At 44.4% G+C, this 25055-nt stretch overlaps 1 protein-coding gene across 1 annotated transcript; it reads right to left on the bottom strand.

The window, feature by feature from the left end:
• Positions 1 to 1252: 1252 nt before the first annotated feature.
• Positions 1253 to 25055, bottom strand: gak (cyclin G associated kinase). The gene is made up of 29 exons (XM_056418851.1): positions 24729 to 25055; positions 20146 to 20207; positions 19705 to 19764; positions 18688 to 18802; positions 18038 to 18180; positions 17681 to 17806; positions 16873 to 16962; positions 16492 to 16627; positions 15909 to 16021; positions 13890 to 13968; positions 12824 to 12941; positions 10160 to 10209; positions 9850 to 9998; positions 9503 to 9625; positions 9226 to 9359; positions 8937 to 9131; positions 8712 to 8829; positions 8523 to 8602; positions 8156 to 8349; positions 6840 to 7001; positions 6487 to 6653; positions 6105 to 6348; positions 5858 to 6025; positions 5574 to 5711; positions 5397 to 5483; positions 5006 to 5275; positions 4653 to 4801; positions 3721 to 3897; positions 1253 to 3616 (listed from the first exon to the last, which is right to left on the bottom strand). Exons 1-29 carry the CDS (start codon positions 24868 to 24870, stop codon positions 3515 to 3517), a joined length of 3891 nt encoding a protein of 1296 aa, XP_056274826.1. The 5' UTR covers positions 24871 to 25055; the 3' UTR covers positions 1253 to 3514.

Genomic DNA, 25055 nt, shown 5'->3' with positions numbered 1-25055 from the left:
TGGTATACAAAATGGGGAGCCTCGTTATAAAAAAAGAAAGGTAATTAATAGGGCTGTCAGCGTTAACGCGTTAATCTATGCGATTAATTTGGCCGCGATTAACGCACTAAAATATTTTAACGCAACTTTGTTTACTTCCGGTGTGCGTTGAAGTTGTTGCACTCCTCTGAGTGTCAAGCCGCGGCAGTCCGCCTCCTTCCTCCCGTCTGCTCCTCCATATTCACAGAGAAGCAGAGGGCGACGTGTCGGTGACGCGAGGCGGAAGGTGCAGGTGACTTTTTTTTGTTGCTCCGCCCCGATGCGCGCGCAGACACGCCGGCATGGAGCTCTGCAGCGCGCGAGACGGAGAGCCGAGAAGAGTGAACGACACGTCGAGACAGAATGACATGCTGCTGTAGAGACGACCAACAGACGTTTAGTTTAATAAAAGAACAAAGACGTCTTGAAGAAAAGAACTGTACATTACTTCAGCTGTAATCTGGCGCTATAGAGAACATGACAGGGGGGCGGGGCCTCACCCTGATAGACTGGTGGGGGAAACACTTGGGATGTTTCACATGCAAAAGCCTTTAAAAGGTGAATTTTGTTGTTGTAAAATCGAGAACATGAGCCCAGCCTCCAGAGGGTTAACATTACATATTTGTCAGTTTACCAAGGCCACTGGTTCTGCTGTTGATCAGTGTTAAAGATGACAGGACCAATGGGGTCTCAAATACACCTTTGTTTACTAATCTGGATGTTTCACTGAAGAAACAATTTATCATCCACAATATTAAATACCTCGCTGGCACTTTATAGGTAGGAGCCTCTTTGAAAACACAGCTCTGTGTGAAGTTGTGTCTTTATAAAAGAATACAATTAAACAAGTGTCTAAAATACACTTTGTCTGAAGGGATTACTCGTTCATTTAGAAGATTGTCTTTAGAAGAAAAGAAAACTTTTAATCGCGATTAATGAATTTCAAAATGTGCGATTAATTAGTTAATTTTTTTTAATCGATTGACAGCCCTAGTAATTAATCATTCTAATATATACTCAACGATCTTAAGTTAAATGAAGATGTTTTTAAAATTGGAAACGCAATGAGATGCATCAAAAAGTATAAAGTACCAAAGTACAGACTTAAAGATAAGTCCAGTTATTTTAAAATACATTCCTCTGATAATATTTTGTAATTTACCTGAGCACGGAGTAAAGATGTGAACATGAAGCCCTTTAAATCCTTCAAAATAAAGACAATAAAACACCAACATATCTGCCTCAAATCAAAAGGTTTTTTAATTTCTTTTTGCATTGAAATCTACATTCATATTAGTATGATGTGATTTGGTGCAGAAAACACTGCTGATGTGTGGTTTTGCAATCCTCCCTCTTTATACTACGATACTGCAAGAGAATTTTAAACATCACTTTATTTTATTTTTTTCTTACTTCGGTTTAATGGCCCCTCATGTTGGAATTTTAACAAAATGCAAAACAGAAGCCAGAGGAAATAAAAGAAACAAAAAAGACAGATTGGAAAGAAACAAACTATGTGTAATGAGGGGATATATTTGTAAAAAGCAAATTGGTAATAATAAATGCTTTGGAATGAAAACAGCCACAAAGAGACTCGCTGTGATCAACCCAACAACTTTCACTCAAAACATTCCTCTTATATATTATCTCTAGATTTTTTCTTGTGCCATCAATAAGCATGAATACATTTCATTAGAACCTGCAAACCCGCCCCCCTCCCCCCAAAAAACAAATAATAAATAAGAAAACAAGTGATTTGATTGGTCCATGAGGTAAAATGTAAAATTAAAAAAAGTGGAAAGATTAGTTTGACGTGTGGGAGAGGCGGAAAATAATTAAATTAAGAAAGAAAAGAATGTAATTTTCGACAAAGAGAACGCATGATGTCCAAAAAGGTTTCATTATCTTCCCCCAGAGAAACACACGAGCATTCACACCGTTGACAACACATCAATAACCCAGGCTGTAATCTTAACAAAGCCACTTGATGGATGATAATATTTGTATATTTACACTGAAGTGATGATTTTCTGACAAAAGCGTAAAGTACGGAATGAACACCCAAGAAGAAAAAAAAAGAAAAGAATAATACAAGAAAGAGTCAAACTAAGCGCTGTAATCTCTTTTCATTCCTTCACTTTGTAATCTCCTCCTATGCACTGACGTAAAAATGTCCACTGAACTAGGCGTTGAGGGGGTGGGGGGGCTTACAGAGACAAAGGGGAGGGGTTAACGACTGATGGAGATGCTCAAAAGCAACGAGCAGTGTGAGCGCAGCCGTCCAGCGTCGTCCGGCCGGTACTCTTTATGCTTCTGCTACTAGAAAAAGAAAAAGAGAGAAAGAGCACTTCAATAAAAGAGCCCCCCCCGCCCCCCCCCCTTTGGACTACCCTGGTTTTGAAATCAAACGCACACACCGACCCACCGTTGGTTGGAGGTGTGGGAGAGCATGCGGTTAGCTACACAGTATATAGCCTGAGTGGGTGGAATTAAAAAGAGCACTTCAAAAACAACAGACGGCCCGCTCAGGTTTATATGGGGCATCGAAACCAGCTCAGCTCCTTCGTCAGCAGCTTGGGATGCAGGTCTCAACATCAATCTGAGTAGTGTGTGTGTGTGTGTGTGTGTGTGTGTGTAGCAGGAACTGTAACGGTAGAAGCAGCAGTAGTCGTGTTCAGCAGGCAATGGGCTCGTCTGTTTTGAAGAGGAAATGGTCTCAACAACAAACCCAGCCGACTGTTGACCCCAAAAGGTGCAGCAGGAGCACTCCAAACAATAATGAGTATTATCAACAGATCAAGCTTCAGAATCCTCGTGGAGATTTTAGAGGATTCTTCCTCTTTTTTTTTTGTTCATCGGTTGCGGTGGCTGGTTGACTATGATTCATCTGCAACATTCACTATTCTTTGAGGCAACAAAGCTTTAAAAACAATACTTCCAGATCATGCTGAAAAATGTACAGCTAAGTTCAGTCAGCAGAATGACTGGTTGTTGTGTGCCAGGCACAAAGGACAACCATACCAGCCCCAGCCAAAAGTTACCAGCATTTTATGGAATATTTTTCTATCTGAACACCACCGTCAAGATAATCAGCTCGTGTTATTCTAATTTATTTCCCCCCCTCCCGTTCCGTCTTCTTCATGTGATTGTCACCCATTCTTCCCTCCAGATGTTTGCAGCACCACTCAGGCAGTTGTACAGGTAGGCAGTGAGTGTAAGAACTATCACATTGTTTATTTGACCGGCTGTTTATGAGCCAGTGAGGACCTTTCCCCAGCAGCCGGCAGACCATGAGGCAAAAAGGTCTTCTTCCTTGACTGTAGAAACAGAAGAAAGTAAAAGGAGGGAGTGAAGGGAATGCTAGAGAGGACACCTCTCAGAGGCTAAGGCCCAATGTGGGCTCAGTCCTGTCCAATCTGGCCCAGTCTAACCCCTGTTTGGTTAGGCCAAAGCCAGTCCGGTCTGGTCTGGTTCAGCTGGGATCCAGACCAGGGTTTTAGAAGAGTGCTTTGGAACCCTGGTTCTCGAACTCTGACCAGGCGTCGTTCAATTCCATGAAGATCATCTTGGCGTAATGTTCATAAGGCTGGTCCGTTGCCTGCGGAGCGAGAGGAGAGGAGAGAGAACACGTTTGCCTATTAATAAATAATAAAAGGACAGTTAAGATGAAGGGTTGCAATGTTTCTAATTGTTGTCCTGCACCTTATCCGGGTGGACGATCAGCACGGCCTTCCTGTAGTACTTCTTCACCTGGTCCGGGGACACCAAGTCCGCCATGCCCACAGGCCTCCAGCGGGTTTCCCCCTCCCACAGCACGGTGTTCAGAGTCGACAGCAGCGCTCGGATGTTGCGCTCCTTCCCCTCGAGCCAGTCCAGGATCTGCAGCGTGACCAAATTAAATAAACCGTGACCACTTGTAGCATGAAAGAGAGGCACAGCGCCGAGTATCACCGACGGAGACTCATTCCTAATTCTGTGAGCGTAAAATCGTCTGGCGCATGAAACAGTGGACAGAGTATTTTGTGAGTAATTAACACTTTAAAATCACATTTTCCCTCGTTATCTATTCCTAGTTGGTTCTCAAAGCGCTCTGTTCTTTTGTTCACACACTTTAACAAGTGGGAGCTGCCCAGGTCAACCACTGGGGGCTACGGTCCTGGTCCGAGGGCACCTCAGTGGAGGGCATGCCGGACAGACAAGCACTGTTCTTTCACTTTCCATATTTCATCTAGGGCTGTAACAACGACTCAATAAAAATCCATTATTAGAACAGTTGGCAACGAATTTCTTTATCGGTGTCGCGTGATTATTACGGGACTCAGAAAGTCGCAGAGATGTTACGACGTTTGTGGGACGTCCTCAACAAGTATAAAGCAGAACTAGTGGTTCATTCTTCCGCGGTGGATGAAGGAGATGATAACAGTTTGCACGGAGCAAAGCAACGGAGATAAGCCACGGCCCTTTTCAGGTTTTCAAGTTCTGTTTTTGAATAAAGGGTTGGAAATTAATGTTCGATAAATCCACAGATCAATCGATTATTTAAATAATAGTTACTTGCAGCCCTAATTTCACCCACCAAGGAATGCGTTTCTCAGCGCGTAACGTGCGCTGTGCTCGTGCATTTAGTTGGTCACCTGTAACTTAAGCGGATCGATATCCTTCGTGAGCTCCTGTCTCCTCATTTCAGCGATGGTCCTCGGTCCCTTCCGATCCGGCCGAGAGGCGAAGCCCTGAGTCGACAGCAGGTCCTCAAAATCATCCACCTTGACCTTCGGCTTGGGGCCTGCGTCGTAACACAGCACACGGGAAGGGAGTGTCAACTCAATTCCCAAGTCGAGTTTGCACCACGATACAGAACAGAGAATCAATACGATACCGTCAAGAAAGATTACAAACTAATAACATTTCTGTGAGCTGTATTTGAGGAATAAATGGAAGACCCCCAACTCCTGAAACTAATCCTTCCCCCTATACTCATGCTGCTTACCGAAACCAGGCCCACGAGCTCCTCTTTCCTCTCTCCCACCGATGACACTGGTGAAGTTGAGGTTGTAGTTGGGTTTGGTGGGCAGCGCGCCTGCAGACTGAGAGGCAGGCGAGGCTTTAGGTGCCGTCCCGGGTCCCGATCCGGCCATCCAGGCTTTGCTCTGGGCTGCGGTGGGTCTCCCGGACTGCCAGGGCTGGGCTTGAGGTTTCCCAGAGGAGGATGAAGCTTTTGCTGGGAAAGGCGGCTCTGAGAAATTGCTGCTGGAGGAACCTGCAAAAACATTAATTCATGATAAATATATAGATTCACGAGCTCATAAGTGTATTCGTTTCTCTCTTTTAAGGGCGTTTCAGATCATTGCACACAGTGGATATCTGAGCAGGTCTCTTACCTGCTAAATTGGAACTCAGGTTTCCCAGGTCGGCAAAAGGATCAAAGGTCTGAGACTTGGCCTTCGACATCGATGCCACGCCGGGAGCTACAGAAAGTCAGAATATGCGAGTATAGAAACTGACCACTCATATGTCCTGTCAACCACACACCTCTACATTTCAGTTCCCTCGCTCACCTGTGTTGGTGTAGCTGGGTTTGCTAGCGGTGGCGCTCATGCTCGTCGAGGTGCCGGCTGCCCAGCTGTCCCATCCACCCAGCAGGTCCGGTTGGCTGGCTGATGATGTCATCTTAGGGGCATCACTCACCAGTTTATCTGTCGAGACAAAATCATCCAGAGTATCGCCAAGTAAGTTTAGTTTTCAATAAAGAAGGTGGAATGTAACACAAGAATTGTTTGTCCATCAAATCCAAGATGACTTTTGGGACGCAGAGTGGCATCACAGCAGCTGATGTACTTACTGAGGTTGAAGTGGCTCGTGTTTGGAGCAGGGTTACTGTGAGCGGAACTATCAGAACCCAACAAGTCTCCAAACAGGTCCGGTCCAGAGTCCTGCCGAGATGAACCCACGGTGGCGTCAACACCGGAGCCGGACGCCATGCCAAATGGATCAAACAGGTCGTCCATGGCTGCAGATAAGAGGGCGAAGAATGCATCACGGAGAACTTAAGCAACAGTGCAGTCAGCATATTAAGCCCCTGCGCTCACATTTTGAGTCGGATGTGGCCGGCCCGCTGAAGAACAAGTCGTCCTGCACTGCTCCTATCTGACCAGCAGGGGGGGCAAACAGGTCGTTGAGGAGGTCGCTGTTGCTGGAGGCCGCTTTCATTCCTCCCTGGACTCCATGATGCGGCACAGAGGAGGAGGTCGAGGACATGGAAGGGTCAGCGTTCAACCCCAGGAGGTCAGCTGTGTCCCCGAGCGGTGATACCTGGGCGGCAGGAGGGGAGCTCTGGAAGGAAAAAGGAAAAAATAATGGAATGCTGGAGGAATAACATAATTCCTACTTCATGAAACTCAGGGTGCATTACAAAAAGGAAAATATAATATATTTATATAATCAACCATCCAACTTCATCACTTTCCGCACCTGGAAGTCCGCATCAAACAGCTGTTCGCTGGGGTCACGTGACAGCGGCTCCCCACCGGGGGCAGAATAAGGGTAGGACTCTCCTTCTGATTGATCACTTAGGTCCTCCTGGTCATTCATGGATCCCCCTCCTTGACTGTCTGAGGCATCCTGAGCGGCGCTCACATCTACAGATGCAAGAAGATGGTCAGTGGAACTTTTAAGGCACTTTATCTGGAGGGTTTTATGGTTTCAATCTTGTCTGGGAAAATGCACGTCGCACCGAGGCCTTTGTTGAAACGGAGGGCAATAACTGGAACACTAAGGATGCGAAATCGAGATGATTTTCACGAGTATTATTGCAAGTAGAGTACCTTCCCAATCCAGTGTCTGGAAAAAGTTATTGGCGTTGCCATCGGTGCTCACAGGGGATTCCACTTCTGTCGCATTAGAGACTTCTGGGGTCTGAGCCGGCTGGGGCAACTCGGAGTCATAGAATGCAGAGGACCCCGGCTGACGAGGCAGCTCAGGCTTACCTGGAGTGAGAAATGTTTTCATTTTAGTCTAATGTGTGAATTAGAAGAAAAAAAAAAAAAAACATACATTCAGTGGGCTTGAAGGCGGAAAAGAAAGCAAGATGTCCGGTATATATATATATATTAGGGCTGTCAGCGTTAACGCGTTAATCTATGCGATTAATTTGGCCGCGTTAACACAACTTTGTTTACTTCCGGTGTTCGTTGAAGTTTTTACACTCAAACTGAGTGTCAAACCGCGGCAGTACGGTTTAACACTGTTTCCGTTTTTAAAACAATTATTTCTCCGCGAAAATAAGGAGCAGAAATCAGTTTAAACTCGTGGATGAATCAGTCGGGTTTCCTCCTCCGCTCCTTCCTCCCGTCTCCCCCTCTGATACACAGAGGAACGAAGGGCGACGTGTCGGGTGACGCGGCGCGGAAAGAACTCGTCACACGAAACCTTCACCCTGATTGGTCAATCCGTTTGTCTGTCAACATTTTGGGAAAAAAACAACCAATGAACACTCAGTAAATCACAAAGGACCTCCAACCTTACAGGTGAGGCTCTATAGCAGCCTGTCAGTCAGAGAGCAGAGAACACGGCACCAGGACAACTGAGCCTCATTGAATAGAGCTGAGATTGTTCTAGAATGTTTGATGTAGAACACGTGGGGGTGTGTCACATGCAAACGCCTTTAAAAGGTGAATTTACATTTTTTTGTAAAATTTATAAAATGAGCCCAGCCTCCAGAGGGTTAACGTGACATATTTGAATGTCAGTCAGTTACCAAAGCCACTGGTTCTGCTGCTGTTCAATGTTAAAGATGACAGGACCAATGGGGTCTCAATAAACTTCTTTTTTTTTACGAATCTGATGTTTCACTGAAGAAACAATTTATCATCCACAATATTAAATACCTCGCTGGCACTGTATATGTAGGAGCCTCTTTGAAAACACAGCTATGTGTGAAGTTTGGTCTTTAAAAAGAATGAACTTTTAATTGCGATTAATGAATTTCAAAATGTGCGATTAATTAGTTAATTTTTTTAAATCGATTGACAGCCCTAATATATATATATATATATACACACGTGAACTGAGCAACAGAAGGATGGAGAAGCGTAACATTCCTCACCCCAGAGCCCGGCTTCAACAAAGCAATGGCACTTACCAAATTTGCTGAGGATCTCCTGCTGCTCGTCGCGAGAGGAGAACAGGATTTTGGGGTTGAGGCCCTTGGTTTGAAAGCCCTCCCAGGGAGGGGTCTTGGTGCTGGGTCGGTCTCTGGGTTCCACCTCGATGTCCAAGTTGACCTGGAACAAGTCTGGGTACTTCTCCTGGATGTCACAGGCATCCAGGTCATACCTGGCAGCACAACAGACAGATTGGAAACAGGAACTTATGGAGGGAGTGCATTTCAAGAGTTAATTAGAAAAATAAGAGTTGATATTATTGAACAGGCAATGAGAAAGGCGACTCTTTGGGTGACTGATCTTGTTCAGTTGAAAGCATTGTCTTTCTAAAAGAGGAGTACTTACTTGGCAAACTTGACAGTGGTCGCATTTCTGGGGACGAAGCCCGTGTGGAACTGGATCTGAAACATCTTCATGGATGCCATCTGGAACATGTTAGAGGTGGAAATAAGCTTTTATTTGTCAAGAATGTGCTGACAGCTGACGTGTGTTGCACTTATGCATGTGTGTGTATGTGTGTGTGTGTGTGTGTACCTTGGCCTGCAGACGTCCTCCCAGTGTCGATCTGGCATGGTAGATCACCACCAGCACATCTCCCTGGACCGTCACATTGAGGGGAATCTCCGCTCTTCCATCCTCCATCTTGAAATCCCTGGAACGAGCGAGCGCGCCGATGATTAGTAGGAACATCGTTTTGTATTTTTTATTCCTTTGACGTCGGGAAAGCCGAGCGTCATTCTCGAGCGCGTACAAACTCACTTCATCTTGTCGTACTCCTGCGACGTGGTGAGGACTCTCTCGTCTCCGACGTAGACCTCGCAGAACGGCCGGCAGCCGGCGCGCTGCTTGTTGAACAGCGGCACGGGCGTCATGGCGATGGAGTGAATTATTATGGCCTTGCTGTGGGGGACGATTGGCTCCTCTGCCATCATGTCGCACATATACTCCATATACCTGCAACAATGCAACAAAAACCGCGAGGTCAGGCTCCTGTATTCTCAGCTTTTGTAAACCGTGGACGTGTCGGGGTCGTCGAGGATCAGTCTACCTCTTGTGTGAGGGTGCGATGCCAGGCGGGCAGCGTTTCATGGAGAACATGTAGACGGCAGCCTCCGCCGTGGTGAAAAGGCGACAGAAACACAGGAAGGAGCAAACGGCCACCGCCGACGCCGCCCTGCCGTCCTGCAGAGACAAAAAGGGGCGGCAACAATTAAGGATATTGCAGGTGTCGCCATCCTCCTCCTCCTCATTGACTGGAGCCGTGACCTCTCCCCTGATCGGAGCATGCGTGAAGGCCCAAGTCATCTTCGGCCTCCGTTACTTACCAGACAGTGCACGATACAGATGTTCCTCTGGTCCTGTTTGAGCCAGAGATGCATGTTCTTACACACACTGAAGAGGCTGCGCAGGTTGGGGGCGCGGCGCACCTGCCAGTTACACTCTGAAACCTGCAAACACAGACACACCCCTAAGCACAACGGGAACCTCGTGTAGCCGCACGCGAGTGAAAAGATAATTCTGCTTTCACAAGAGCAATTACTTTAGCAATAATAAACCCATGCATTATAGTGACAATCAACAAACAATCCACACACCGCAATGACATATCCACACTGAGACAAGGGACAGTTATGCATCCAGGTGCATGCACACACACACACACACTCCATACCCTGTTGTGGAACCGAGAAGGCCTGTAGGATCGTTTGGAGAGGTTGTAGACGGCGTAGTGGCCAGCATGACGTGAATCCAGGAACAGACGGACGTCCTCAATGTTGTTCTTTATCGCCGACTCCACCCCCTCTGCTGGGAAAGACATCACTACACACACACACACGTGTAACTATTACATCAACGTTTTATCCCTTTCTAAAAAATGACCCTCATCATGTAGTATAAAAGAATACCTTGATTGACAACGTTATGAAGTAAGAGAGGGTTAAACATGTAGAATTACGTTTTTTGAAGGGTGTTATGCCTACCTGCTATTCTGGAGGTGATGTAAGAAATATCTAGGTCCCCTTTGGCGTAGCTGGAAGAGGAGATACAAGTGCACTTATGGAAAAGAGTCGATATAGGGAGGAAAAACATAATTCACAACAAGAAATAGAATATTATATTAACCGTTTGATTGTCTGGGAGACACAAATATAGCCAATTAACAGCTTGATCACACAAACTGGTTCAGAAAAAAAGGAAGCCTTGTATTATTTCCGGTATGCTGATATGACTGTTACTATTCGATGTCCGAATGGGCAACTCCAGATGTTCAACCTACTTTAGTGACGGCAGTCCCACAATCATGCAGATTAGACCCAACAAGTTTGTTGTTTTCTCAGTTTTTTAATGTGGCACATGCTTCTGGCAGATGCTTGCTGGTGCATGGGAATACCTCTCAGAGGATCATCGCTGCCAATAAGCTCCTTGGTAGTTAATCGATGTAGAAAGTAGGCTACATATATAGCAAAATAAATCATATGGGGGCAATGACAACGCCAAATGATTCCCACTGAATATTAATTATGAGTACACACAATAACCTGGAGGCCAAGCAAGGAAATTAATCCATCTATGCTGATGACACTCAACTGTATCTGTATGGTGTCAGGACAGATAGGAAGTGCTGGTTCGGACACATATTGCTGCAAATGGTGATTTTGTTAGCAGTGGGATATTACATTAAATGACCAGACACGCATTCACATAAAGGAAAGTGATTCTCAACTAGGAGATCATCTGGAGTCGCTCGGGGGTACGTGGGAAAGATAATAGTTTGACTTATTTTGAAAATAAATAAAAAATGATGATGACTTATGAATAAATAACGTCTGAAAGCCGTGTGGTGCAAGTGCATGAAAAGTTGGGAAGTGATCAGAGACATTTAAAGTGATAAAGAGATACCTAAAAGTATAATTCAAATTGTTTGCTCAATTTAATGGACTAATGGTTAAGAAAGATAGTTCAGTGAGCTTAAAGTGATAGTTTCTTGTTGAATTGGACGTGGCTCAAAGTAATGGATGAACTGTTGGAAATAGTGAGTTTAAAGTAATGGTTGAACATAATGGAAGTATCGAGGAGGTACAAGAGGTTACATCAGACTAAAAAAGGTTGGGAACCATCTGAATAGACCTATGGAGGAAGTCCGCTTGAAAACAGCTAGAAGTAAAAAAAATAAAAAATAAACTATATGTTAACTATATGATCGATATGACAAGGTGCTGCATTTTAAAGACCACTAAACTTAAAATGTTTTGTGATGATGCAGTTGCCCTGCTTTCCGGCATTTAACTTCATAAAGAGTTGTTTTGCATTGATGCCTCTCAAGCAAGAGGGTTCCGCTGCTCCCCCAGCATCAGCTCAGACTGGCCCGTTCATGGAGACCGTGTTCCACTGGCTTTGGCAGCGAGCGATATCACTTTCCAATCACCCGGCGCCGTCGTTCACTCTTCTAACAATACTCTTCTCTCCGTTCACGCCACGCTCTGCATTCATTCAACGGAATTATTGTATGTGTGATGTTAGGATTAGCAAGTGGACACGGCACAGCAAAAGGCTTAGTCGGGGGGGGGGGGTCTTCCTCTAAATTCAAACATAAACTACGGGAGCACACAGAGCGACGCATGAGTTAACGCACTTCCCCGACCCATATATACCTTGGGTTGCTAGGTGATGGACATAGTGGGGACCATGAGGGATTGGGACAGAGAAAAGAAACAACAAAATAAACAAAACTACCAAACAAATGGAACAAACCAATGAAAGAATAATCAAATGAAAGATATGGATGGAGTGGCTTTTAAAAAGGAACACTTTGCTGGTTCTCAACTCATTTATACAGATTAGTGACGGAGGCTGGCTCTCAACATCAACAATCATTCTCAATGATGATGTCATCGTCGCAGCAAAGGGTACCTCGATTAATCCCACCATCCACTGGCCATGCCAGCGGTTGGTCTTAGAACAACAAAGAGTGATAACATGAAAAACAAAAGGTGTGTCATTTCCTGGGAGTCACAATTAAAAACAACAACAAAAGTCCTCCCGAGAACCGAGAAGCAAAATGTTCCTTTAAAAAAAAAAAAAAAAAGGAAATCTGGGGGCAGGGAAGGTATGAGCATGATTGATTATGAAGACAATTTACAGGTGTGCTATCATCTACATTTACTCTAGATGAATGCAACAGTGATGAAACTGGCAAACAGTATTGTTTAAAAACATCTGTTATGCCATTTAGTGGGTGTCAATACAACAAATTCAAACCGTATTTTAAATAAAATACATTTATATTATATAGAAAGCTGATGATTCCCTGCCCCCTCAATCATCACATTTCAATAAATGATTGCCAATACAATGGTGGGATTTATTTCCGTTAAATAAGTAACGCATATAATAAGTGAAAGTAGCCCGTGTAAAATGTGAAAAGTTAAACCGCGTGCTCAGTCAACTCCAAAGGTAACTTAGACATCTTGTGACTCATGAGATCAATTCAGCGACACGTGTCAGGTGATCAAAAGCCCATTGAGTGCCGACTGATGTGTAATGATGTGAACGACTACATGAAAGGTTAAGACTGAAAGGTGTTCCAAAAAAAAAAGGGTAAATAGAACAATGATAGTCATGATAACAAGGTTGGAGCACCCTACCTGGATACTGACTGGATGACCTTAGAGGAAGTGTCCTTTATGTTGGTCAGGAAGCGCTCTGTTCCACCCCTTAAGATATCCAGGAGGCCGCTGCCCGACTGATCAGGGTCGTAGATGCCTACAGGCGTCATGGGTGGAAAAGAGAGAATTGTGAAGTTACAGATTTTCAGACGGACATTGTCATAGCATGAAACAGTGGGCACATTGCTATTTGCATTTTTAAAATCAAAATCAAATGAATGCACCTGAATAAGCTACAATAAATGACTGACTAGAGGTAAATCACTTGCTTTCAGCTTTGGTGAAGCTGCCAGATGTTGAGATACAACAACAACAACAGGCAGATGACTGAACATTATGTATCGGCCAGATCTGATCGTATGGATGGATAGGAGGACCGGAGCGACTCAAGGAAAATAACAAACATATTCGGGCCTTTTGACAGATGGTTGACTGGCTGTGCAGAAATCCTCTTAATGGATGGTAGTCGATGTATAGTTGTTTGTATATATAGAAAAGCCTTTTACCCTCATTTAGATAGAAGTGGCGATTATAAAGAAAAAGAAAAAATATATATATTATTTTCTCAACAGTTACCTTTAGCTTGTACTCTGAATTTTAATTTAGATATCATAATAATAGAATTATCAATTAATACTTTGCTTTAATCCGCTTCAGAAATCAAAAACATTCACCTCAACCTGTAACGCATATGAGGATCATGGCACTGACATCCTCTATTGAGGAGCTTTATTAGTTTGGATTGTCATCGGTGAACTAACCAGATTACTTATGTCGATGGGTGCCGTTTGGGGTGTGTGTGTGTGTGTGTGTGGAGGTTAGAAGATGTTTTAGTTAAGTGAAATTAAGCGTGTTGCTCAGCCACACCTCAGAAGAACCATTTCAAAAACATCTGCATGGCTGTTTCTAAGTAACAAAGTGGAGTTAGGTTGCAGCAGATGGATATATCAAAGGTTGCTTCTAGGTGTATTGGTGGTCCTTCAGCAAAGCAATGACTGGTTGAAATCAATGACCACTATAAAACAAACCCAGAGAGAGCCGTTACCCGAGGTGTTCTGGACGTTGTGGATCTGCATGGGCGGCTGGGCTCCGTTGTTGCCAAATCCTCCGTTCTGCTCCAGCAGCTGCAGACATTCATAGCCGTCATACACCGGACGCCAACAGTGGTACGCAGTCAACATCGTCACAGATAAGTCAACACAACGAGGACTGGGTTGAGGACAAGAAAACAGCCAGCCCTTGAGGATTTGCCTCAGATGTTAAAAATAAAACTTCCTGGAAAAAAAAAAAAAAAATGAAAGAAATATATACAATTCTGTTCCAGCAAAGAACAAAAATCAAAACTGGTCAGGGTACCACGAAGAGAGGCACAGAGAAAAAAGCATCGATCAAATCCTGAGTGTGGCGCAACAGGTCTTGCCCCAAAATTCTGAATCACCAGTTTAAAAAAAGAAGCAATCGGAACACTTTCGATATTTCAGAATGAATAATGTTTCCAGATGTGAACAGGAGCGTCTGTGTCTGCGTTAAAGCAGCCAGACGGCGTCTCGCCTCCCCTCAGAGATGTCTTCTGTGTTTCACTCTCATGTCTGCGCCCTTCCTTCACAAGTTGTGCGCGCTCCCTCCTCTCGGCTCCATCTTACAGTCTGCCTCTTCATATGCCTGCACCGAGAAGCAGCAGGGAGGAGGAGAGCCAGCAGAAGGTGGAGGATTATAATCTCTTTATGTCCAGCAGGGAACCCCTTCTTAAGCCTAATCAGATCAGCGATCAACAAATATGCCTTCACTCTGCACACATTTAGCGACCTTATCAGGATTCCGCTTGGTCAGAAATTAGTTGGGATACAGAAGAAGTCAGGGCTTCACTTTACTAATTGATTCAGAGCGATGGCATAAACGTGTGTGTGTGTGCGTGTACTGAAGCACAGGAACAACAGAATTTCCTTCAGTGGTTACAAGAAAAGCATAACATACATAAGAAAAACATGCTTTAAAAACTTCTCTTCCTATTCATTTTTTACTGAGATAAATGTGATTCAGAATACATACACTGGCTCATCGATACAATCAGCGATGTGTACATTGCACACCAGAAAGCTGCAGGAAGATGGAAGAATCACTGTAAAACTGGGAGGTTTTTCAAATGGAAATCAGCTTTCCCTTCTGTTAAATCACAACCGCGGATTTTGTGTTAAGTAGGAGGATTTTGTGTTTAAGAATCATTAGAGGCTGCGGCGGCTTAGTCTGTCAGCCACCATGCTTTTCTATTCCAAAACCTTGACTGTAATCTTAAATCTGATTATGCAGAATTAGCGACTGTGGGTGCGAGGGAAAAAAAAAACCCACAAACCAATGTTGTCCTTTCCAATTCACTCTGCCACCAAAAATACTGCTTTACTACTAAAGCGTTGGCATCACTTTATGCTTGTTTTCTGAATTTTAGCTACATCAATTTTCCACCTCTGTCTCTTCGGGCCATGTCAGCTGGGAAGAGAGGAGCCTGGGAAAGAGAATACAGCCTCCGTTGAGCCCGCCACTGTGTGTGTGAGAGATGAGAGATTGAGCAAGTGCAATTTCAGAGAACACACACACACACACACACAGCCTCAGCCTGTCAATGGCCTCTTCACAGGCTGAGATTGTGTCCCAACCAATCAACTTGTTTACTCCAAAAGGCACTTGGTGAAAGTCGTCACCTCCTCAAAGCTGATGCCTGAGGCAGAAGTCAATAGTAAACAGTGAGGAGGTCAGGATAGCACCTTCCAATGCATTCTCCCTCGTCTCCTGGCCCGATTCATCAGCCTCTGCCACCATGTGGCTCCATTTCAGTGGAGATGCTTTCTGAAGATCGGTCTGCAATTTAACCTCAATCACGAACCCAATGACTTTTCAGCAGCTCAATAGCACCACGAACGGCGTCGGAGCCGCACCGCAGGGCAAAGGCCTCTGTGCCAATGATAGCAGAACAACTTGATGGCGAACAACAATATTTTACTCTCCTTCATAATATGAATACGAGATATATCTAGAACAGCAACCGCCCTGAACACAACCCCACACACACCTCGGTAATGGGGGACTTGGAGTTGACGTTGCGAGCTGCTGCTATCTCCTGGAGCTGGTTCACCAACTCTGTAATGGACAGACGCTGCTCTGGGTTCACCTTCAACATGGAACCTGAGGAGGAGGAGGAGATGTTAAAAATCTGACAGACAGACAGTTGAAGACATTGACAACAGATATATAATTGACTTTTAAATAGGGCGATCAAGGATGAATATTACTAATTATTTAAAGAGAAGTCATTAATCACACAAACAGCAATCAATGTGAAGAATGACAAAAACTCAAATGTACTATTTAAATAATTCTGATGTAGTGTCTATGTGTTTTTGCGCCACTGTTTGCAGAGAATATACCGATGTACCTTTTCCAGCAGGTGACATTGTTTAACCCGACTGCATTAGCCGGAACAAGGTACTGCTGGTGCTCGTCATGGCTTTTATCTCTACTGTATGTATATGAAAGTTATGTTTAAAAGGTGTTATCCCAAACTGTGTCTTGTGGGCGAGAGGAGAGAGAAATCGAGGGATGGAAGAAGGAAAGGGGCAGGCAGAGAGTAGAAGACACAGCCTGGAGGTACGTACGTATGAGGTTGTGATACACAGTGTACTTGACATCGTTCTGAGGGATGGAGTATTTCCCGTTGACGATTTGCAGCTTGGCCCCCTCTTCGAACGGGTGCTGCTTGAAACACAACAGGTAGAGGATGCAGCCCAGGGCCTGCGTGGAAATGAAGACAAACACAAACTCTCAAGCCCCCATTGTTCATGAACAGCAAAGAAAGCAAAGCGAGAAGTAAACAAAACATTGTCGGAAGACAACCTGAAAAGACTGACGCCTAAGGCCTGGAAACTAAATAAATTCGCTTTGAGCTCTGTCTTTAACCGAACAGGAAACTGCACGTTTTGATCTTTGATCGTCGTCTTGGATGAGGTGTGACATTTAAAAAAGGCACATGCTCTGACCCAGATGTCCTGCTTCTCATTGATGGGGAAGTTGGAGTAGAGATCGATCATCTCTGGCGTTCGGTACGCTGGAGTGGTGTTCCTCGTAATCTACAAGACAAAGAAAACGCACTCAAATCAGCTGTTGGGACCACTGTGGGGTCCTGCAGTAGATCAAACCAGAGCCAACTTATCCAGCTAGGCTCACTTCCTGCCTCGTAATGTATTCATTTTGATCCGATTTCTTTTTTTTATTTTTATGGAAAAGAAACCAACATATGTTTCCATAGAGACGAGCTCAGCATGCTTTCTAAAAAATAAATATTCAAATTTAAGCTAAACACCTGCCCACCTCAATATTTCCATCATAAAAAGATCTTCACTAGAGCGTCTATTTTGTGCTACGAGCCTGAAAACAGGTGCCGGGTAGGTTATTACATTTAGAAACTGGCATCCTGAGGTCATCTGTGGCAGTGTGTGTGTGTGTGTGTGTGTGTTAATGGAATAAATATAATTAACTAGATTGATCGGTGCTTCCTGAACCTCGAGCTGTTAATTCAATCAAAGGTTCCTGGCTTCCGTCAATGTTGTCACTGTAATAATCAATCCGTTTGTCCCTCTTTCAATTGAAGATACTTATGCACTCAGGAATAAAACTAAGAGTGCCTCAACTAAAATAATAAATGGTCTTGTGTGCAATGTTAATGCAAAACTTTATGAAAGACAATTTAAATATTATACGAAAGAACATGACTGTCTAAGAAGTGCCCTGTTGAGATGACCCGTGACTGATGTGTATGTGTGCGTGTGCGTGTGCGTGTGCGTGCACCTCATCCTCCACCATGGACCTCTTCTGTGCCGACCAGCTGTAGTCGGGGTAATGCGACACCGTGGTGGCGCTGCCAAAGTCACAGAGCTTGATGGTGCCCTGGTTACTAATCAAAAGGTTCTCAATCTGCAACATATCAAGTGAGCAGAGAGCTTGCATGTTTATCAGTATACATTTAAATAACCAGTTAGTAATCATAACAGCCCATCATTTACGTAAATTAGGCTTTAAATTGCAGAATCGTCTTCATTTGATACACATTGCAGTCAAACGGTGTAGTTATGTTATGATGATATTATGGATACGTCATCATTTGAGATGTCGTTCATTCATCCAAACTGCCAAGGACCAACAGACCTTGAGGTCCCGGTGGATGATTGGCGGCTTCTGTTTGTGCATGTGCTGCACGGCGCGGCACGACTGGTAGAAGATTTTCAGCACAGTGTCACATGACAGGAGCGCCCTCTGCTCCACCCGCTTTATAAATTCCACCAGCTGACCTGAGGCGCAAAGCAGAGACATTCATGAAAAGGCCATTCGTCAACACCCGTCGCAACACAGATGTTTTTAAAACATTTTTATCTATCGATTGTATATTGTCAGATGCAATTGGGATAATATGGGACAGATAAAAGCATCGTGCACTAAAACAAGTGAATGAGAGAAGAGAAAAGGTGCTTCACACCAATAAATTAATGAATGGTGTTGATGCATCTTTTTCATGGGGAAGTAAGGCTGCCTTATTAAATAAAGCTGGAATATATGAATGACAACAAAAGTTGGTTGTAAATTAACAGTCAGACCGAGCCGAAAGGAAGTAGAGCAGGAAGTAGAAAGGCCGCAGACAGGAAACCGTTTCATCATGAGTGCATTTTCAAAGTGACGAGGGAATGGACCCGACATCAATTAAAATCACCAGGAAGTAAACAAAGAGAGGAAGAAGACCCCCCCCCCTTTTTTTTAAGTGCGGAAAAAATAAATAAAAAGGTGTCTGAACGTGAAGTTACCTTTACACAACTCGGTGAGGATCAAGAACTCGGCCTGTCCGGTGTCAGACTCTTCCTTGCTGATGGAAGCAGCGGAGCAGAACTGGACCATGTTGGGGTGACCCGACAGCTTTTTCTAGAGAGCAAGCAGGTCAAGGAACACACAGCATCGAGCATGGCTCCAGGTCAGCCGGTCCACAGTCAACCAACCCCTTTGTATGGTGTTGCGTATGATGAAGTAAACAGTGAGTTTTAAAAATCGCTCATCACGACCATTTACATGTGAAACTATTTAAACAGACCTACTCTGCCATTCACTTTGACGCACAGCAAAGCCTCCAAGGAGACGCTGCTTTCTAAAAGTGCCCAGTAGGTTGCTGGTCAACCAGTGACAACAAAGTCATTATAATAATGGTTGGCTGACTTCAGACTACCTTGTCCTGCCTCATCGGCAACATTAGGCAAATAATGAAGTTTCTAAAAACACAAAATGTTGCCGTGGTACAGCGCTGCTTTCGAAGAGGCCCGTGCCTTCACTATGCGCTACACAGCATGAAACCACCATTGAGATGTCCCAGCATTTAAGCTGCAGTGCTTTAAAAGAAATAGTTTTACTTCCCTTCACTGACTGAGCGATCTCATTGATAAAACCGGTCACATTAAATAAATCTCCTCCAGTGACATTGAAGGAAAGTGGATGCTTCGGTGGTTGGACATTTAGTTGCATGAACACATGACGAGCTATAAAGCAACGAATCGCACAACGCTCGCCTGTCATTATGAAACCACGATGTTGTTATAAGGTTAAACCCTGTAAACATATATTAGTCCCGTGTTGTGCGGTGTTGCCAGTAAACTTCGAGCGATCTCGTAATGACGGCGTACGACCGTGAGAAGCCTCGTGAAGTGACGGGTGACGGATCAACTCGCCTCTGTCCCATGTCGCTCTCAGAAAACAGAAAGGCTGCTTATTGATCATCACAAAAACACTTCCTCTCATCCCTTTTTTTATCACGGTCTGGAAATGATAACGGATACCATGAAGCAGACTTCCTGGATGATTTCCTTGTTCTTCTCTTCCTCGTTGGACAGCAGCCTCTGAAACAAAAGCGCACACAGAGCATTTGTGGGAATGCACCGACACCGACGTCGGACATCGGGCTCAGTGACGACGGGGCCGATCGGTCCAATTTAAGTCTATGCGTTTATACTAAATGCATTATGTACTGGAATTTAAATTCAAATTGAAGCTTTGATTTGTTTCTGCGTTTAAGAGGGTTAAGGTTTAAGAAAACAAGCAATGTTGAAGTGAAGCCTAATGCATGAAAACCTGAAAGCCTTATTAAATACACTCTGGCATCAGCACTCGTACCAATATCTTAATCCTGTGTATCGGGACTGAAGTAGTCACATCGGGGCATCCCTAGTTTGTTGTTGTGATCAGGTGATCCTTTAATTAGACATACCCCTTTATCTCACCTTGAGGGCATAGTCTTTACCACCGCTCACGTCCTGGGCTTCATACACAAAAGCAAATCCACCTGAGGAAACAGAAACAGAGGGCAGGCAGGAAGTTATTACGCGTACATGAATAGTACATGCTCTCTCATGCATAATCGTCATTCGCATATGTGCGATGTATCGCGACAATTGTGCGCCGCAGAGCAGAATGTGTTGTTCTTCACTTTAATGTAGCTTCGGTCTCAAAGGAATGTCAACTTGTTCTGGTTTCTTCTGGTATGACTGGTGGACTCCGGTGGGTGCGACCGGCTGTCTGGTTCTACGGTGCATTTGAGTGCCGAGACAAAAACAGTCACACTTCATGTGACTCTTTTGCATTTTATGGCACTGCTCTTTAACATCTCTAAGATCAGTTAAGAAATACAACAACAACAAAACACAAAGGCATCACAAATAAAATGGGAACACGTCCAATCGCTGATTTTTAACTGTGCTTAAGTGCTCAGTAAATGGCCCATTATTGCACCGTACGTCGTGTCACGCGACTGAGTTGTAAATTGTGAGCAGTGATGATAACACATCAGGTGTAGGTGGAGAGAACGGCGGCACGATGCCGGAACATTTAGATTTCTCTTATGAACGCAGAGAGCCCAGAATCCTCCAGCGGCGCTCATAAACATTTGAAACCTGCAAGCTGGCGAACACAACCTCAGACTTCTCCGTTGGCCATTGAGCAGCCGCAGTGGAGACGGTTGGAGCTTAAGTGCCTTGCTCCAGAACAAGACAACACACGCAACCTCCGTGTCATGAGCTCAATTCTCTAACCTCCGGGCCGCCGCTAAGTCCCCTGCAAAAAGCCACTTTTAGCTCGTGGACGAGAACCTTCCTTTTTTGTTTATCAAGTGTGACTGTGTACGTCTGTGTGTTTAGCAAGTCGCAGTCCAAACAGGGCCAGGGGCGGAGGTTACCATAGCGATGAGTAAATCAACTACCAAGCTTGCTTTGCCCTGTGAAAACTTAAATGGGCACGCTTAAGATTGTAATCTTTAAAGCTTTATTTATTCAGAGAAGATTCTTCAGGAGGGTCCACTGGCGTTTATTTTGACAGTCCCGATTTGTTCGAACCTTATCCGGGATTCAAACCAGCAGCCGGATGCTCATGCACCCATACTTCTTTAGCATTAAAAAAGGACAACACTGTTTTTTAAATTGCATTTCTTTAGTGCCCGGCCTCACTTTCCCTCATTACAAACGCAACCAGAAGAGGACTTGATGTCCGTCACAGCGACACGTACGAGCCACGCCAGTGACTTGTCATGTGCGAGCATGGGGCGGGGCTGACAACTAAAAGGCTCCATTTCCTTTGCTCCTATCCAGTCCCAACATTTTTCTTTCGTTTTTCTTGCCTCCGGGCATATTCTTGGTCGTCGTGTTAAATGACAGGAATAAATGAGGAATGAGACACAGCGTATCCACTCTGAATAAAGAGACCTCTCTCGTCTACCGTTTCACCTGCACGGAGGACGACGGAGGAACAGCAAGGTGCCGCTGCTCCAAACCACCGGTTTAGTGATGCGAGGAGGTCACTCTCTGCCTCACTAACCTGAGGAGAACAGAGAATGTGGTTGCTCAATGCAACAATGACGATGATCACCACTTGCCTGGTGACATTTCTTTCTACATCGGCAATACAACCGAGTCGCTGCTTAAATCGACCCGACAGCATTGTGGGGCTGCACAAACAAACTCTTTGAAGTGGAAGAGAGCTTGCGAGAGTGTGGCCTATCTGCCCGAGTGGCTGATTCAGCAGATAGACAAACTAGTCATGGTCCTAAAAACTAGAACCATCTGGTAACAGCCAGCCATTGTGTTCGCGCTCCAAAGATCTTGTCGAGGGGAAAAGCCACAAAGACACCTTTTCAAAAAGGGGCAGGATGAGAGTTTGAAAAGGGTGAAAAGGATTCGTGTAAAATGATCTGGAGTCTTACCGCCTGCTTTGATCTCCAATACTCTCGTTAACCGCTCTTCAACCAACTATCGCAGCCGAGGATGTTCAATCGCAACACGGTGACCATACTGTTGATCAGAGGGGAAGTAGTGCTGAAACAATCAGCTGATGGTACATCTACAGAAAGCTAGGTAAGAAAAATGTAAAGCATTAACTGGTGCTTCTTAATTTGTAAACATCTCTTTGTTGATATCATTCGAAGTTGAATGATGGGATTGTGGGCATTTTAAAGACGTTATTCTGTGCTTTTGCAGCCTTTACTGTGATATATTTTTCAATCCGCTGTTGCTAGTTTTTATACCACATACATAACTACATCTAAAAGAAAAGGCATTGTTTTCTACACATATATTTAGACTGCAGTTGGGACTGAATACCCTCAGAATGAGTCAGAGTTGCAAAAAGTGGACATGGAAGTGGGTACTTTGAGTTACAAAGGAAAAACGGTTTCAAAGCAGCGATGAAGCAATCTGTCAGAATAAGTCAGCAAGTTCCAAGTAAGGTGGACAGAGACGGCTGAAAAGAGACTTCCAACTTCTTCACTGTCAACTTGAGTTGTGTTTCACTCGTTCCCCCAACTACATTAGCTGGAAAGCAAACAGTTAGTGAAAAGGACCAATTAAAAGTAAGTGGCACAATGGACAACTTTGTTTTAAGGGTTGCCAAAAAAAAAGTAAAAAGATTTAGTTTACTTTTTTGTTTTGTAGGAATTTCATAATAATGAAAAGTGAAGCAAGTTTACTCCCTGAACCACTGAAGCCTCAACAATGGATGAGTTAAACTGTGACCTCCTGGTCTGACTGCGCTGAACACTAATGAATCCGAACAATAATTTTGGGCCTAACTGATCCCACTGCATGTGTTAAAAAAAAAACATGTAAAAATAAATGTGGCTACATAAATTACAATTTGAGGTTTAATCTGATTCACCCGGTATTTTTTTAAACAGACTACACCAATAAGAGATTGGCGTTACCTATTTACCTGCAGGACTAAACATGCACGATGGTAGAATGGAAAGGTTGTCATGCCATTTCTCAATGAGGGCCAGAAACCCTGTTCCCACAGAGAAGAAACATGATCTTTGGTCCAGACAAATAATTACACGCTGCTATTTCAGATTGAGACTAGTATACAAATATTTTCACTAATTGTTCCTCAATTAGTATTGCCTTAGAATGTTACAGCGTAGGATGATTTGACAGTCAAATTGTATTTATGTGGTTAATTTGATATCATATATTAAATACAGCTTCAACTTACTTGAGTAAATATTCTAATAAAATATATATACAAATGTTTATTATTAATATGAGATGGCTTTTGACCGTCAAACTGCTCAAACTTAAAGGTTCCAAGCAAACGAAAAGCTTGCGGATGCATACCTTCGAGAACCAAATTAGAAATGAGGTTTCATCAAGTTTCATCATCAAAACATTTCATCTGTTGCAGCCTCCCAGCCACAAGCATCGAAAGCATTTAAAGAAAAGATAAAACCGGTGGATTAAGAAAATACGTGCCAGCTCCCAACCCATCTCTCTATTGATGACACAAGAAAGAACAAAGCAAAGCTCTGCAGGTGCTTAGATGTCTGTTTTTGTTTTAAAAGGGCTCCCAAACACACCCAGTTATCCAGCGGCGTACAGCAGTTTCAACACACCTAAATGTACTAGTTATGAAGCACACAGCATGTATTGCCCCCCAATTAGAGGCTTGACTGATGAAAAATCAACATACACACATCAGCCAGAAAACTTCATTGTATATCTTTAGCCCATATGACAAAAACTCATAGAAAATAAGAAATATGTATTTAAATGTTAGGTTTAATAAGAGTTTCAGCAGAATAAGAAAACAATTGTTATAGATTGCTGAAGACTATTTTAATCCCCTCCCTTAAAAAAAAGTGAAAACCATGACAGAGCTGGAGTTGCTTTTGTTTGTGGTAACACAATCAATAAGGCATCACATTAAAAAAGGCGATACAAGTCCTTCAAATAGACATACTGAGTATTGAACTATATTGCTATTATTCTTCCAATCCCCCCTCCCTCCCCCCACGGGCCCCAAGACCACCGCACTGTCTGCTCACACAGACGCAGCTACAGGGAAGTCGTTTTTGCAACAACAACAACAACATCGCGGACATGTCCACTGTGCCACGCCGTGGCTTCGTGCCCGCTGCCCCACGACTCTGGCATGCATCTCTCGAGTCGGACGTCTGTTGCTGCCCGAGAAGAAGATGAGGTCTGAGGTGGGCTGCGAGACGCCAGTGAACTAAACAGTGGGCTTGGGGAGTTGGTGCACAAGTCCAACGCAGCTGGTCCCCAACTGGTATCCAGACCACGCACCGCCGTCGCGCACAGACCGTTTACTGTTCGTCTAGACCCCGCGCGAGCCTCACCGGTCAGCCGGTGTTTCCGTGGTGCCTCGGAGCTCCGCGGTTAGGGATTGTATTGTCATTGACGACCAGTTGAAGTGTGTCACCCCGGCGCTAGCCTGCTAGCTGTCTGGGCTGGGTTAGCTAGCGTGCCGAGCCGCGCCAGACGTCTCTCTATCTCTCTATTGATCGACACTTTTTTTTCGTGCTCACCTTCCGCGATTATCCTCTTGATCCGCAGTTTCATGTCACCGAGCTCCACGACCTGTCCGACGAAGTCGTTATGGTCCCGGCCGGCCCCTCCGGCCGAGCCGGGCCCGGCTAGGAAATCCAGTGCCGACTGGAACAGGGACATTCTGTATCCAGCGCCCTGTTTCACTCACAGGGGTCCGGGTGCGGGGAAATGCGCCGTTTAGTCCCAGCAGACTCAAGAACGAAAAAGCCCCCGGTGACGGTTTGCTCTGTCCTGGAGGCTTTTAATCGGCTGATATTAGTGTGTCACTGGAAGCAAACATCTCTTCCTGCTGCTAGGCTGATGAG

Source organism: Pseudoliparis swirei, chromosome 7, assembly GCF_029220125.1.
Source record: "Pseudoliparis swirei isolate HS2019 ecotype Mariana Trench chromosome 7, NWPU_hadal_v1, whole genome shotgun sequence".
In the NCBI taxonomy this organism is placed as follows: Eukaryota; Metazoa; Chordata; class Actinopteri; order Perciformes; family Liparidae; genus Pseudoliparis; species Pseudoliparis swirei.
The sequence above is the reverse complement of the archived record's forward strand: the minus strand, read 5'-3'. Positions and strand labels throughout refer to the sequence as shown.